Here is a 17,360-nt window from a genome sequence, read left to right as displayed (position 1 = left end):
GTGCAATTAAAACTGTCCTTGGCTTGTCCTGTTTGATCTTTACTAGTACCTTGGAGAGCAGAGGCAGAGGAGGAAAGGCATAAACAGACAGGTTTTTCCAGCTGAAGGACAGAGCATCTACTTTCCAAGCTAGTTTGTAGGGAATCCTTGTGCAAAATTTGTCCAATTGATGGTTCTGAGGAGAGGCAAATAGGTCTATATCTGGGCTCCCCCATTTACTTGGCAACATGTTGAAAATCCTTGGTTCCAGTTTCCACTCGTGTGGGTCCAAGAGGTTTCTGCTTAGTCCATCTGCCAGTGTATTTAGTTTTCCTGGCAGGAATTGAGCTTGTAGATTCACTTGGTAGCTCAAGGCTGTGTTCCACAATCCTATGGCTAGTCTGCAGCGGGGGTAAGAGTGTGCACCCCCCTGCTTGTTTATGTACCACATGGCTGTGGTGTTGTCCGTCTTTACCATTAGTTGTCCCAGAAGAATGTGGCCCTTGAAGGCTGTTAGAGCATTCTGTACAGCTAACATTTCCTTCTGATTTGTGTGTAGGTGCATTTGACTTGGGTTCCATTTGCCCTGAATGCACTTCCCTGCCAGGTGAGCCCCCCCATGCATAGTCTGATGCGTCTGTTGTTAAGGTTTGGGCGGCAGAGGGTAATGTGAATGGTAGTCCCTTGTTTTGGTGGCAGGCCTCTGCCCACCAAAGAAACTCTAGGTGTAGGCAAGGTATGATAGGAATCATAGCTTCTAGATCCTGTGAATGCTGACACCATAGGTTTTTGAGATACCAATGCAGTTTACTCATATGCAGCCTTGAATGTGGAATTAGAAGAATGCAGGAGGCCATGAACCCTAAGGCTTGCAGTATTTGCCTTGCAGATAACTGGGTTTGGTGGCCACTTGTTTGAAGTAGGTTGTCAAATGAGTCCCTTTTCTCTGTCACGAGGAAAGCCATCTGAGAAGTTGTATTCAAGCTTGCTCACAGGAATATAATTTGTTGACAGGGCACCAGGTGTGATTTCTTTTCATTTATGGTGTACCCCAGACAAGTCAGTACCCTTTGAACAAATGCCAGATGATTCAAAAGTATGTCCTTGGCTTTCTGCCTGAATTAGACAATCGCCCAGGTATGGATATATCTGAATATTTCTTTGCCTGCAGAATGCAATGACTGGAGCTAGGCACTTTGTGAATACCCTGGGTGCAGTAGATAAGACAAAGGGCAGTGCAGAGAACTGATAGTGCATGTAGCCTGCTTTGAAGCATAGGCATCTTCTGCAAGACTTCCTGATAGGGATGCGCAGGTATGCTTCTTTTAAGTCTAGTGTTGACAACCATGCATCTTTGCCTAGCACAGGAAGCAGCTGGTGAAGAGTCAGCATCTTGAATTTTGGAATCACCAGAAAGGTATTTAGAGTAGAAAGGTCCAGGATAGGACACCATGTATTGCCTTTTCTGGGTACCAGAAAATGTCTCGAATAGAAACCTTGTCCCTTTTCCTCTTCTCGTACCAAATGAATAGCCTTCATGCTTAAGAGAGAGAGTACTTGATTTTGGGCCTCTGCCCACTGATTTGGGGGTAGATCTTACCACCCCCGCTTGATCTGTATCCTTGGGACATTATATTTGAAACCCATTTGTCCTGGGTAATGAGTTCCCAGTTTTTGACCTGCAGACCAATCTTTCTGCCTAAAAGAGCATTCAGATGGGAAGTGCTTGGAAGTTTTAAAAGCAAGTCATTGAAACAGTTTTCCATGGGAGGGGAGTCTTACTACTCACTGATTTTGGTGTGGGAACCCCCCCCACTGCTTAGTCTTGTGTGTCCCCTGGGACTGAAACCTGGGGTTTCTGCTGTGTCTGGGTTTGGCTTGAGAAGACCTTGAAGGGGCTGGAAAGGACCAATTCTTAGAGGGCCAGTGCCTACTAAATCTAGGAGGCTGAACTTGTAAGAAATATTTAACAGTATGCATATATTTAGCTTATCTTCCATCATTTTAAGAACTTCCTCAGCCTTGTTGCCAAACAGGCAGTCCTGATTTAAGGCAGCATCCAACAATTTAGCTTTAACATGGTCAGGAAAAGATTGCTCCTTAAGCCAAGCAAGCCTTCTGAGCACAGACCCAGTAACAGCAGCCCTGCAAGAGGCCTCTACTGAATCAAATCCACATTGCAAAGTATGTTTTCCAACCTGTTCAGCAGAATGCATTAAATCCTGTAATTCTTTATTTTCCACACAGTCAGGAATCATAATTTTCTGTTTAAGCAATCCAATAACATGTTGCTGATACTGATAACATATGAAACTGGCAGTTTAAAGCCCTAATGGCCAAGGCTGCAGAAGTGTAAACTTTCTTACACCATCTATCCAGTGCCTTGGAGTCTCTATCAGAAGGGGTAGGATTTTAGCAGTAGAAGCCTTAATGCCATTGGGTCCCTGTGAAATAGTCTCTGGATCCGCAACAGGATTTTTAAAAAGGAACTTGTGTGAATCAGGAACCCTGTAATATCTGTCAGATTTTCTGGGAGCAGGAGGCAAAGAATCAGGGGCCAAATTAGATTCTGAAAACGCATCATCAACAATGTCTAGTACAGGAGGAATAGCTAAAGGCCTATGCTGAGGCAGGAGTAAGAAATCCCTAAGCCTCTTTTTTGAATCAGAAAAATCCTGGCTTTCCCAGTGGAAATGCTCTCTTAGGGTATATAAGGTTTCACCAAAAGAAAAATCCTCTGGAGGGGAAGCAGAGGGAATAGAGTCCTCTGAATCAGAATCCTCATAAGTAGATAAGGGCAAATCCAGATCATCAGAGGAATCAGAAAAATCAGAATCCTGGTCAGAAGATTCATAAACAACTTCAGTCCTAGGTCTCTTAGAAGGGGAGGCTGGCTTTCCCTGATTAGAATTATAAGACCTTCAGCCATTCTTATCATTTGTTTTTTAGTCACAGAGGCCTGAGCATGTGGCCTGGGCGTTGTTTTTTTAGGCATGGTTTGAGATTTAGGCATGGTTTGAGATTTAGGCCTAAATGAAGGCGGCGGCGTCGGTTTAATATGCAAGTCCGTAGGCCTGAATACACCCTCAGAAGCCGGTGGCTGCACAGCAGCTTCAGACCCATCCAAGGTAGAGATATTCATGGGTTCCATAGCTGAAGCATCTCGCGGCATACCGGACTCCAAATGGGTCTCAGTAGAGACCTGCAAATCAGAAGCAGTGGGTATCAGGGGCTGTGAAAGCACCTCACTGAGTACCGGTGAACTGGCGACTGGCTTAGGAGAAGCGTCGTCGGCAGTTTTGGACCTCAGCGGCCTGTCTCTGTCTTTATCTTTGTGTTTTTTTGAAATCCCGGTAGTCGGATGGCTAACTGACATTTCTGGATAATTAAACCGAGAACCGAAATATTTAGAGGCAAAAAATACCTATGACGGATAGTGTGCTGATTAAATAAAAAACAAAACCAACAGCAAGGTACGTCGTGGTCAGGGCCTAGGCAAGGAATATAGTACGAATGAAAATCTTTATAAGGTATTTGCTTTCCACAAGTAATGCAATTATTAACTTTTACTGACATCGGTAAGGAGCAAGAAAACGTTTCCCCAACGGGGTACTTAGCTTTAGTTGAAGACTTCGGTTCTGAAACTCGAAAATGAAAATTTCAGGAGTCGGCCGACCGGCACTTGTGAACTGCTTCTGCTTCGGGTACCACACGGCAAGAAAGACTGATGTAATGGTGTCAGCTGCATGTTTTATACACCTGACGTCATGGAAGAAGGGACAGCAACTGACGCAGGACCCAAGACTTGGTTAAACAGGCTGACTGAGGGCTACTGCAAGCAGATAACCCAAATGTAATGACTGCAACAGTGAAATATGAAAAACATCATGCAGGCTCAGAGATTCATGGACTCTGTCTATGTAAATGCTCTGGAATAGCTGGTCTGCACTCTCACTAGAGGGCTCAAATATCCCTGACAGAGTAATCACAAACATGGTAGAGCATCACATCCCCCAGTATAATTTCCTCATTTTTAAGACCAGATCATAAATAGGTCTCCTTTGAATAAATATAACAGCAGAACATACATCAATCCCTAAAACCCTAAAGAACTTTTCCAATGCAAATTGCCCTCTATTAAGTAATAGCATAAGTAATTTTAAAGCTCCCCTAACCCCAAAAACATGAAAGCCTATGCAGAAGTATACACGAATACCTTGTACAACCACTTAACTGCATAGAAATGGCAGTGCTTGACTGAACAAAACCCATGTCTAGTCAGAAAAAAAAATCACAGTGACAGACCCTTGGCATAAATAGATTATACAATAGAAGGAAGAAATTCCTGTCTAGAGGCATGTGGGAGGGTGCACAACATAAACAAAAATCCCTCGTCTCAACAGGCAAATCAGGAAAACAGTCAAGTTCTCAAAAGCTAAATACGCAACTAAAATACCCTCCCAAGCAAAGGATAACCCCAAAGCATTTTTTAGTTATGTCCAAAATCTTAAGGGAAACACTCAACAATGTGCTGAGTTGGCAATGAAAGGCACTACCTATACTCAAGCAGGAAGAAACAACAATCCTGCTGGCCAATAAATTCAGCTCAGATTTTACCCCCTTCATCACCTCCAATCACTCCCCATGAAATACCTCACCTACCTTTCTTTGCCTATTATCACAAAAGAGCAGGTCATCACTGTGCCCTCTAAAGCTAGAAACATGGCATCAATAGGCACTTATAGAATCCCAAGGGGCTAGCTTGAAACATGACCTGGCAGACCCACTCTGATCCCTATTTAACCACAGTCTCTAAACAGGCTTTGTTCCAGTAGAGTGGAAGACAGTCATCCATCTGCACAAGGGGGGGGGACTATCAATAGAATCAGGGAACTACTGACTCATAAGTCTGACTAGCCCCATATTTAAGGCTATGGGAAAGAATAATCTTGGACCCGATTAATGACACAGGAAATCTCTAGACTCCAGACCCAATCCAGTTTGGTTTGTCAATGGCAGGTCCTACCTGCTCAATCTGGTGAACTTCTTTGAGATGGTCACAAAGACCATTGATGAGGGTAAGAAAATGCATACCACCTACCTTGACGTGGTCAAGACATTTGACACAATATCACAAACTTTAACCCTGAGCTATTCGAAAAGAGCTTGCAATTGGTCTCCCTTAAAACACCTCCCTTTAGAAGAAGCCATCAATTACTTTAACTTTAACTTCCTTGCCATTCTTAACCACCATGCTCCAACCAGATTCATTAGAATTAAAACCAAGTCTGCCCCATGGCTTTCAAAAGTAACCAAACACAAAATGCATCTTAGAAATAAACATTGAGCCAAATGGAGAATGACTAAAAACCCTGTTGACCAACAAACCTTTAGACAGTTAAGAAATGACACTAAGAAAGCTATACTCTCTCTGATAAAAGAAATTACTACCTACAATTTCAACAAACTAACCAAAACAACCCACAAAAATTCTGGACTAGCATTAACCAATTACTCCACCCAGGTCAATCTACCACACCTAACCCTCAAAATACTAACCATAATAATCCCATTAATACAGCCAATACATTCAATACCTTCTTTTCTAATGCTATCCACACACTAGCTAGTCAGCTATCACCTAATGGCTTCACTTCACCTTCCTATAACTCATCCTCACCCCCTCCTTCTCATTTTCAACCTGTCCCAACTACATATATTCTAACCCTTATACAAAAACTAAAACCATGCTCTCGCTTCAGCAGACCAACTACCTGCTGAATTTCTACAGCTATCAGCCAAAGATATAGCATATCCCATTTCCATTCTGACCAAGAGGACTATTACCGAAGGTCAAATACCTAGCTTATGGAAAGTCTCTCATATTATCCCCCTCCATAAAGTTGGGCACTCCACTGAGCTCTCCAACTACCGCCCCATTGCCCTTCTTTCTACTTTGGCAAAGATCATGGAGAAATGCATCCACAGGCAATTACTTGACCACTTAACCCAAAATAACTTACTTTCCAGCTGTCAACACGGTTTCAGACCCTCACACAGCACTACCACTGCCCTCCTTTCCTTTACAGATTGCATAAACAAAAAACGCAACCTTAATAACCTTTCCTCAGCACTATTTATTGACCTGTCCAAAGCATCTGACATTGTTAATCATCAGATTCTCATCAACATACTCAAATCCCTATCATTAGATGCACCTTCCATAAAATGGTTCCAGTCCTACCTTGATAAAAGACAACAGGCAGTAATTTGGCATAAGACTCTATCTACCCTCCAACCGGTTACCCTAGGTGTCCCTCAAGGGTCCATACTAGGACCTCTCATCTTCTCCATATTTATTAATGACTTTCATCTAGCCATTCCCTAAGCCACATGCATACAATATGCTGATGACTCCTCACTTATATGCTCAGCCAAATCCACATCTGAACTTCACTCTCTTACCCAGAAGGTATTTAACACAGTTGAACAATGGTTCATACAACGTTGCCTTCTTTTGAACCCCAAAAAAAAACTAAACTCCTCCTCTTCAATCCTACTCACAAGTTCTCTCCGTTTGATTTCTCGGTTACATTCACCAATGGTACCATTATATCACCAGACCAAACCACCAAACTACTGGGTATCACAATTGATAACAATCTGAACTTTGACATCCATATCAACAATGCTATAAAAACTGTCAACAAAAAACTTGGCTCTCTCTATAGGATTAAACCCTTCCTTTCCCCCACAGCCAGAACAACCATAGCTCACACCCATCTAATCTCTACACTCCTCTATGCCTCACCCATTTTTACTAAGCTATCTAAACATAACCTCAGCAAACTGGAAATGTCCTACAATAACATTGCCAGATTTGCAACAGGAAACCCTTACAGAACCCACCATTGCATAAATATAAAGCAGCTAGGACGACTGGAGCTAAAAAAACCTGGTTAAATTCCATCAATTAACCATTGCCCATAAAACTCTTTATAAACCTTCCAGTACTCCTATCTACCCTCATCACCCCATATACAAACCTGAAGTCCTTGCATTCCTCACACAAACATCTTCTACACACCTCTAAACCTAACAACAAGGCTGGGGATTCTCTCTTCTCCAATGCTGTCGGAAAAACCTGGAATCTTCTCCCCAGTTACCCTTCCTCTCTTCCCTCTCTATCACGCTTCAAAAACAGACTGAAACTTTACCTTAGAACATACTGGTTGTGCCCCTGTACTAAACATGACTAGGCATCGATCCATCAGTTTAAAACTTAGCTCTGCCTATCCCAGACTACTCATGAATTTTATTTTATTTATTTATTTGCAGTTGGTTTACCAGGATAGTCCATTGAGCCAAAATGAGCCCGTTTTCAATGAAGTCCTGGGTAGAAAAGCTCCATAACAATCTCAATACAGTAGGTTATTAATGATAGTTATACAATGCAAAACGTTCAAGCAAATAATTACAAAATAGTTCAGCATACATTAGAAATTCTGTATACTTATGATGGATTATATAGATGATACAGACTAACAAAGTAATACTGGAAGTAAATTCATATTACGATGCATAAACTTAAGAAGTGCAGTCTAGTACATTATATCAGACTAGTACATTTTTGCAAATTCCATAGGAAACAGAGTGTGAGTGTTAGGGAAAAAAGGAATAATTACTGGAGAAGCAGGGGAAGGATGGAAGATGAGGTAGCCAGAGTTAATTATGTGGGATGGGAGCAAGAACATTCCCACTGGGATGCTAGGTGCGAATGAAATCTTTTGAAAATCAAATGGTTAGGGGTTGTGCGAATGGAAGGTGGAAGGGAGTTCCAAAGGTGTGCTGGGCCGTAGGATAGTAGGTTTTTACCAGGGGGATGAATTGGTTTATGCACTACTAATAGATTTTGATTATGAGACCTTAATACTCTATTTGGCAGATGCATTTTAAAGGCAGAAGAAAGTGAGGGACAAAGGGAGGGGTTGAGAATGAGTTTGTGGGCTAGAGTTAATTTTGTGTAGGTTAGATGATTAGGTAGCTCTAGCCATTTTAGTTTTTGGAGAGAGAGACAGTGGTGGGTTGATGACTTATGGCTAGTAGCAAACTTGGCAATTTTGTTGTAGCAGGAGGAGAGTTGTTTTTTACAGAGGACTGTAGATTAGTTAGGAGTGGAGCTCCATAGAGAAGGGAGGGGATGAGAAAGGAAGTAGAAAGAGTGATTTTTTTGGGCGGCGCAGTGGTAGAAAATGAAGAGGTTAATTTAGAAATAGATTCAATGAAAAAAGAGTTAAATTGGGTAGCTAAATCGGAATCTGGAATATTTGGGTCTGGGGAAGGGGTATCTGAACTGTTATATATTACTTTTTGACTATAAACAAAGACTCCCTCCAAAACTACACTGTGTCCAACCTCTGTAAATACTTTCTACTGTTGAATTTCTTTATTTTAATATAATTAACCTGTCTTCTCTTTTGACTTTATTTCTTTTTATGTATTATACCTGTATGTTGTATTGTATATGCATTCTTGCACTGTAAGTGCTTCTTTTTTTGTCCTCACAGAATTTTCAGTTGTAACCTGGAATATGCATTGTATATAATGAATGCTGCTATTTAGTCATTTTTCTGTTGTAACCTGGAATATGCATTGTATATAATGAATGCCGCTATTTAGTCATTTTTTTTGTTTGCTAAGTTTTTCATGTATCTGTTTTGGAGCTTATCTCCCCGGGCCTCTACTGAAAATGGACATGCATCCAGTTAGACTAGCCCGGTCAACAAATGGAAAATAAAATAAATAATAAATAAATTAATAAACGTACAGAAAAACTGTTTACTGTACTCTGTTAAATGAATACTTTTTCTCTGAAGAAAGAGAAGAAAAAAGTCAAATAATACACGCAGTTAGTCAGACAGTGGCATAGCCATCAAGTCAACCATTAGCACTACCTTTATGTTACAGTATAATATGTTTGACAATTAGCAAAAGATAAAGCAGGTAGAAAGTCTAAAAATGACAACAGAAAATGTCAAAACTGTTTCCGGCAGTTACTCACTGTGAATTCTCCACAGAAAGTACAGCGGTGGCCAATGATCAGTATTGGGGTACAGAACATCCCACAACAGGCGGACGTTAACAGGAGAGTTTTCCTGGATTGTGGAGGAAAGCAGAACCTAAAATAAACAATTTCGTGTTAAGATACTGTCCACTGAAGGATGGCAAATTAATGTAATGCTCTATCTACCAACCTCGACTCTTCTCTAACAGTGACCTTTCTTGCTAAGTGTTGCAGAATGCCAAGTCTTAATTACAAATGCTACAAACTCGAAATATCTCAGGTAAAAGTGACAATACTGGAAAATAAGACTATGTTCTCAACTCATTCCCACTTTCACAAAAATGGGGAAAAAATACCAATCCATACTGCATATATTAATGGCTTCCTGTCTATATGCAGCTTCCCTATAAAGTCTACTTCAAATTCAACAGTACCAATCTACAAAGCAACTGACAAAACACAGCCTTAAATACCTGAAGCAACTACTTATTTCCAAAAGTGAAATATCAACTAGCAATGCTTTTTTTTGGCTCAACATATAAAAGACAGACAGAGACCATTTTGTTTCCCCTTTCATAACTCATATAACTTTCTCCTACCATGCATCTCAGAAATGTAGCACAACCAATGTCATTGCTGAAGAGAGATACAACTCTCACTCACAATGAAATGAAACACTGTTTGATATACATTTGCTCTCAATTATTCTAGCACTGCTGTATTATACCATGTATTTAGTCATATAGCCTAACTTAAAGCAGAAATTCGCAGTGCATGTTCATCTTTCCAATTCAAAAGCAATTTGTTCACACTTTCAACTTTGTTGCCCCCACCCAATATCACTAATGTAGGTTCCCTTCCAGCAAGGATATACCACTGCTGAATACAGAATGTCACATCTTAATTTTGCTTTCTACTTACCTGTGGATGTGGAGCATGCTTGAGGTGTTTCGATGCAATAACAAGCTGCAGCAGATTGCTGGGCAATGACAATCGCTCAAAATACCAAACTAAGTTCCAAAATATGATTGAGTGGTTGTCTACGAGATTAGGTTCTGAAAGGACAGCATCTCCTTCATTTTCAATTAAACTTTCCATCTCTTTGCGTAGTACCAGTGGGCTGAGATAAGGAACATTTACCTGCTCTGAATTTGGTCCCTGACCACATGAAAACTAACAAGTGGGAAGAAAAAAAAAGAATAAGATGAAAATATTCCAGTGTTTTGAGAATTCTGTGTAAACATATGCCATGTATAAATAAAATACCTTTAATGTTAGGTACCTATCTTAAAAATAGATCACAGATTTTATTCAACCAGCAGGTTACACTATATAAACTATTGTCTTTATACTAGCTACTTAATTAGGACCACTCCAAGCCAACACTAGCATTCAAGTCATCGGGTATGTACACAATGGTAGGTATGCAAATGCAAAGACATACAAGTGTGTGTGTGTGTGTGTGTGTGTGTATACATATAGGTGTATATATGTATGTATGTGTATATATGCATATATGTATGGAGCTCCTTCAGTTGATCAACCTTCCAAAATGCCGAATGTCATACAGCCGTGACCATATGACCGACATTTCAGAAGGTCGAACAGTGTGAATGAGGATCGATGTACATTGCAGAACAGGAAATTTGCAGTTTTCCTCATTGTAGTGGAATCTTGTAACTGGTACATTTAATTAGCAGGTAATCTGGGGGCTTAACTCCCTGCAAAAAAAATTGTTTTCAATTTTACTTTCGACCTTCTGAAATGTCAGCTATATGGTCTCGGCCATATGATGTACGGCATTTTGGAAGATCGATCAACTGAAGGGGATCCCTACAGACACAGACATAGACACAGGCACACAGACACACACCCATATATGTAACAGCCAGCTTATTCTGCACATACACTATGTAATATGGTAATTAAAGCTTGCAGTAGATAGGCAAATGTAATACACCTGGTCAGATGCTATTAAAAGGAAGCCTCTCATGAAAAAGTATGTTCAAGACCAAGAGTGGAGAGAGTTTTTGGGATACAGTAATCAAAATAAGCTGATATTCCACACTCAAGTCTACATCTTATCTTTGGAGAACATACATTTACCAGAGGATTTACCAGGCCTCAAGTTATCAGCACAGCATAAGACTCTGAGTTTCTGGTACACTTGAATGTTATAGGCAGCTTATTCTAAGCTGCAGCATCAGGAAAACAAAATAAACCCGGGAGCATTGTCTGGTTAACAAATTTGCTCAAGGTCATACAGCAGGCAAATGAGGACCGAGGAAATCAAACATTATACCTACCACAGGAACTACAGCTAATAGCCTTAACTTTCAGAGTCAAATGACCTATTGCTTTACAGATCATATGCATAAAGGCTAACTGGTCTCTTATTCCTAGGGTCAGGGGCAGGGCCAACCTTGAGGAGGAGCATCACCACAGCATTGTGCCAAGACTTGCGTGCATAGCTTGCGGCTAGGTTAAGGTTAAAAAAATTTAAAGAGAGGTCCTGCAAGAACCTGACGGACACTGTTTAATAAGCACTTGGGTAAGTTTTGTTCAGGACGCATGGAGGAAGAGTTTTTGGTTTTCAATAACACCTTAAGGACATGTTTTTCAGTAATGACGCAGGGCAAGAGAATGTATGGTGACTGGTTTTGGAATTGGTGTTTTGAGGGTAAAGTTTGAACAGAACTTGTATGGTACTAAATTTGTAATGTCATTGGCTCAGAGAGTGGTACTGTTCAAGTTAAATTTAGAGCAATGTCCAATGTTATTCCTTTATTGTCTAACAAAGAAAGATGGATGTGTAGTTACCTGTTCCTTCAGAAGCCAATCTCTGTTCCTTGCTTTACTGGTCCTTCTAGTTCATCTCATTTTCATGGTAACATTTTAACCATATTCTGAGACGTTTTCACCTTATTGTAGGTTTTAAGGCATTTTTCCCTCATTACAAAGTTACGCCACTTGACCACTGGAGGGGATTAAATTTCCTATTGTATTTGGCTCTAACTGGACTGCTAGTTCAATACTTTTGTTTAAGTGAAATTAAGAGAAGTTGCCTGCTGTGTCAGTAGTGGTGTCATAGGTAAATTTTCAAATTTCATCTAAAAACTGCATACTTTTCACCCAAAGTCGTCCTTAAATATGGAGATGTTGGTTACAGGGGAAGACGGTGGTTTTGAGAGCAAATCTCCAAGTTTATGGTCTACCTTACCTGCAGACTATGGTGGTATAACCTGTACAGGCAAAACTACTGAGGACCAGATCCAAAATAGTTTAGTCTCAAGTGGGTTCACTAGCTATTTGGTCAGGGAATTCCTATTTAACAAATCCAGAAATTTCTAAGCAAACTTTATTGAGTAGTTGAAGTCATCTCAGATTACGCAGTTAACTGCTTTTAGGAATTTCTTCTGAAGTTTCCAGAAATCTAACATGATCATCTGGTGATACTGAGAAGGTTCTGTAGCATGCTGCAAGTTGGAAACTTGTCTTGTCCAGGGTAAATTGAAGTTCTAGGGCCTTGGTTAGTGGGTTTCTGGGTATCAGTCTAGATAAGACAAAGCCCTTGACAAATATGGAAACACCCCCACAGTTTCCACCATTCCTGAAATCATGGTGAGGGCAAAGTCCAGGGATGGAGGGAGTGCTTTCTTTGCATTTGAAATGCTCCATATGCAGCAGTGCCTCAAAATTTGGCAGTTTACTATTTTTGCTACTTAGAATCTTGGCACTAGTAATGTCTTTCGTCTTTTCCCAGTTAGGGGTCACCACAGTGGAACTCTGGTCTGCCAATGATTGGCAGTGGATTTTTTTTTTTTTTAATGTTGCCAAGTTGCCAGCCCGATGCCCAACCTTCAAAGAAGGCACACCCATTCACGCACGCACCTACCTGCATGTCTTTAATGTCACTCAACCGCGGGGAGGACATGCAGACTCCACACAGAAGGCACAACAGCAGAGAATTGAACGGGATAACCTCTTGCTGTGAGGCGACAACACTAACTACTGCACCACTGCGGCTTCGACTTAGAATCTTGGCATTGAGAATTGAAAAATGAAAATGTGCTCATTATCCACTATTCAACTATAAATACTGCATTTCTTGCAAGGACTCAGCATTTGGCCTCAATATAAAGAATAATTAAATAAAACAAAAGAAACAAGAGAAACAACCAGGAAAGAACTTTGTAAGAGACAATGGCACTTAAACAGTTAGAAAATGGTAACAATTAACACTGTCCCACAAGAATAAGTGCTATACTTTCCAAACTAGCCCCAACACAAGGCTAGACAAACTGTTTTAGTTAAAGAAAAAAGGTGCAGTTATTAGAGTTTTAATGCCTCAAAACCGTTCCAGCAACAGAAATAAACTAAATCAAGCAAAATATACTTTTTACTTCCCTGCTGTAGAGAGATATTCAGAAAAAAATGTTGATTTAAGTTTAAAATGTCTCTAAACCAGTGTGCTGATTTGCAATTCCGAGTAGTCCAACCACAGAGGACCAAAAGGCACTCACCTAACATGGAGCCCAAACCCATGACTGGGGAACAGAGCATCATGCTCTACCAACTGAACTAGACGAGCTTTCATTTAAACAGTATACAAGTTTAAAATATCTAGGTTTGGTATTATGTATAAGCCTTGAGAAAGTTCCATTAGGGGCAGCAGTGAACATGTATGGAGTTTTACTGTTTATTCAGGAGTCTTACTTGCAGTGGCTATAGCAGAACAAAAAGCATCTGAATCACTGCCTCAAACTGGTAGTCAGGCCAGTGATGCATACTGTAAAGCAGCCTAAGTAGTGCTAACCACTCGGGACATTATTGCACATTTGTTAGGTTTCCTAGCTGGGAAAGGTTATATACTACTTAGAGATGTTTTTTTCAATCCCCAAACTTGTACTATGCCACCATACTTCTTGGAGGCATGTCTGAATGTTGGAGACAGCATTAGGCAGGTTTGGAAAGTTGCTGGTGCCTTCTGTGAATGTAAAACTGTAACTAGTAGGATACTGCAAGGACCATTACTGGGGTCTCTCCTGTTTTACATTTATTTTGCGGAGATCCAAGCCAATATCCCAGAAGTATGGTTGACAATGTCTGCTAATGCCTGTAGGGTGGGGCACTGGTATCCACTTAAACACTAATACTAAACTGCCTTAGAAAAGGTCGGAATACGCACATACCTGGGGAACTAAAAAAAGGTTTCAAACTAAAAGAAAGTGCACACTACTATTCAACAAAAAGCTTCTCCCACCTCTTATGTTGTAAGGGGTACTCCTCTTCAGACAGCCAATAAGACAGCTGAGTACTTAAGTAGCCAACTCTCTCTCATTTGATCATGTTCTCACCAGTAAGGAAATCCGTATATATGGCCCAGTTAACTTCCAAAGAAATAAATTCAAGATCCAAAGAAGTCATCTTACCACTGCAGTGTTTCATTATCAAACCCATCAAATAATGCCTTCCCTTTGGTACTGACAAATCCAAAACTATGAATTTGCTTCTTTCACACTGGTACAGGACACTGCGTGCTCACTTCAGGAACCAAGTTAAATGCAAGACTCTCTCTGAAATGCCCCCTTTTCTGCTAACAAAATAAAAAAGCTTGAATACTGTTCACACATTCTGAGTTCTTAGCTCAGTCATACAGCTAAATACAAGATGTTCTCTCTGAAACACCCTCCTTTCTGCTAACAAAATCAAAAAAAGCCTAAATACTGTTCACACATCCTGAATTCTTAGCTCATGTCAACAGGTAAAGTTTTATCAAGGATCTTAGACTGCACCTTTGTGATGTTTTGAGCCATTGGGTTATCCACTTAAGGCTTACAGTGGACTGCTGTTCTACTTCTTGTCTGTTGTCCTACAATACTAGTGATAGTGCAGTGTCCTATCAGATAACTCAGGCTTACAACCTTAAACTGTATTTATTACATGACTGGCTAGACCTTTTTTCCTTCAGATAATTAATTGACTATACTATTTTTCCTGCTGCTCCCTCAGCCAAATTTACTTTGTTCCTCTCTGCAGACTCTCATGCACTCAGTTTTTTTGCTGTGAAACTGTAGCTGTCTGAGGATAACCTGTCCACAGATTCACAGTATTTTGCAGTACTTTACTTCTTCAAAACAGTTCTACTCTAACTGCAGTATGATGGAATAGCATAACCCTTGTGCTTCCAAAGCATGCGATACGACTACTGTTCCTATTACATAACATTATTCCACTGAAAGAGTAACAGATAAAGCCTCATCGAGTAGGTGTTGGACCATTTCCTACTATGTCCCCCTCCCAATCCCAATTCCCCAGCCATCCTCATGACATTAAATTCATAGGACCTATTCTCCACAAAGAACTTCACATCCCAACCCTTCTTAATGGCATACACAAATGCAGTCATATCCCAGGCACAATAATACATACAACTCATAAACCATCAGTCTGAATTTAAGCACTCCACACTTTCTTTCCCCCTTATATTTACTGACTCCAGTGATCATAACTTTTTCCATCCACCCTACTCATTTATCTACTCATACCCCTCCTATTTGTTATCTCAGTGTTTTAGCTCCTGTCTCACAGACCAATCTCTAAACAAACCTACATACCATGCCTTACTCTACTTGTTTTATCATATTACAAATCACCACAGACCACTCAAACTTGCACAATTTTTTCTCATCTGATTCAACTCTAACCATTCAAATCACCCCACTTCACCATTAATCACTTCCAATATACACAATGACTCACTCTACTTCAGAATTAAATTACTAAACCCTCACACACCTTCTTCTTTTTCTTTCGGCTGCTCCCGTTACGGGTCGCCACAGCAGATCAACTGTTTCCATTTCTTCCTGTCCTCTGGATCTTGCTCTGTCACACCAACCACCTGCATGTCCTCTCTCACCACATCCATAAACCTTATCTTAGGCCTCCATTTTTTCCTGTTACCTGGCAGCTTCATCCTTAGCATCTTTTTCCCAATATATTCTGCATCCCTCCTCAGCACATGTCCAAACCAACGTAATCTTGCCTCCTTGGCTTTGTCTCCAAACCTACCAACCTGGGCTGACCCTCTACTATATTTATTCCTAATCCTGTCCATCCTTGTCACACCCAGTGAAAATCTTAACATCTTCAACTCTGCCACGTCAAGCTCCGACTCCTGCCTTTTTGTCAATGCCACTGTCTCCAACCCATATAACACAGCTGGTCTCACTACCCTCTTGTAGACATTCCCTTTCACTCTTACTGGTACTCATCTGTCACAAATCACTCCTGACACTCTTCTCTGCCCACTCCATCCTGCCTGTACTCTCTTCTTCACCTCTCTTCCACACTCACCATTACTCTGAACTGTTGATCCCAAGTACTTAAAAACTCATCCACCTTCCCCACCTCTACTCCCTACATCCTCACCATTCCTCTATCCTCCCTTTCATTCACACACATATATTCTTAGTCCTGCTGACCTTCATTCCTCTTCTCTCTAGAGCATATCTCCACCTCTCCAGGGTCTCCTCCACCTGTTCCCTACTCTCACTACAAATCACAATGTCATCTGCGAACATCATAGTCCACGGGGACTCCTGTCTGATCTCGTCTTTCAACCTGTCTATCACCATTGCAAATAAAAAAAGGGCTCAGAGCTGATCCTTGATGTAATCCCACCTCCACCGTAAACGCATCCGTCACTCCCACCATAGACCTCACTGCTGTCACACTACCCTCATACATATCCTGTACCACTCTTGCATACTTCTCTGACACTCCCAATTTCCTCATACAATACCACAACTCCTCTATAGGCACTGTCATATGCTCTCTCTAAACCCATAAAGACACAATGCAACTCCTTCTGACCTTCTCTGTACTTCTCCATCAACACTCTCAGAGCAAGCATCGCATCTATAGTGCTCTTTCCTGGCATGAAACCATACTGCTGATCATTAATCATCACCTCCCTTATTAACCTAGCTTCCACTACTCTTTCCCATGGCTTCATGCTGTGACTGATCAGTTTAATCCTTGAACCAAAATAAAATTAACTGTTAAATGTAACCAGAACAAGCTTACCAAACGTATTCATCTTTTACCATTCTGTGGGGTTTATTCACCTCCACCCGGGTCCCTCCTCCCATCAGGATTCCCCAGTAACCTTCAAAAATTATCCCAAGACAAACACCTCTTCCTACTCAGTCCACCCACTTCCTTCCAAAACATGGACCACACACCACCATCACCATAACCATCAAAACCCAATCCGCCTACCTCAAAGCTACCCAAACAGCTTAAATGTATTTCC

The 17,360-nt window shown here is 40.8% G+C and overlaps 1 protein-coding gene across 2 annotated transcripts in view; it reads right to left on the bottom strand.

Moving 5' to 3' along the window:
- Window positions 1-17,360, bottom strand: part of DENND4B (DENN domain containing 4B) — a 2,518,380-nt gene that overhangs the window by 328,245 nt on the left and 2,172,775 nt on the right. For both annotated transcript variants that reach the window (XM_044079736.1, XM_044079737.1), the window contains 2 exons: window positions 9,965-10,216; window positions 9,041-9,158 (listed from right to left, as the gene is read on the bottom strand). In XM_044079736.1, the coding sequence (XP_043935671.1) occupies window positions 9,041-9,158; window positions 9,965-10,216 (370 nt within the window). The remainder of the gene's footprint in view (window positions 1-9,040; window positions 9,159-9,964; window positions 10,217-17,360) is intronic.

This window comes from Protopterus annectens, chromosome 8.part0 (genome assembly GCF_019279795.1).
Source record: "Protopterus annectens isolate FY-2018-M chromosome 8.part0, PAN1.0, whole genome shotgun sequence".
NCBI lineage: Eukaryota > Metazoa > Chordata > Ceratodontiformes > Protopteridae > Protopterus > Protopterus annectens.
This window is presented reverse-complemented; position numbering and strand designations above follow the sequence as displayed.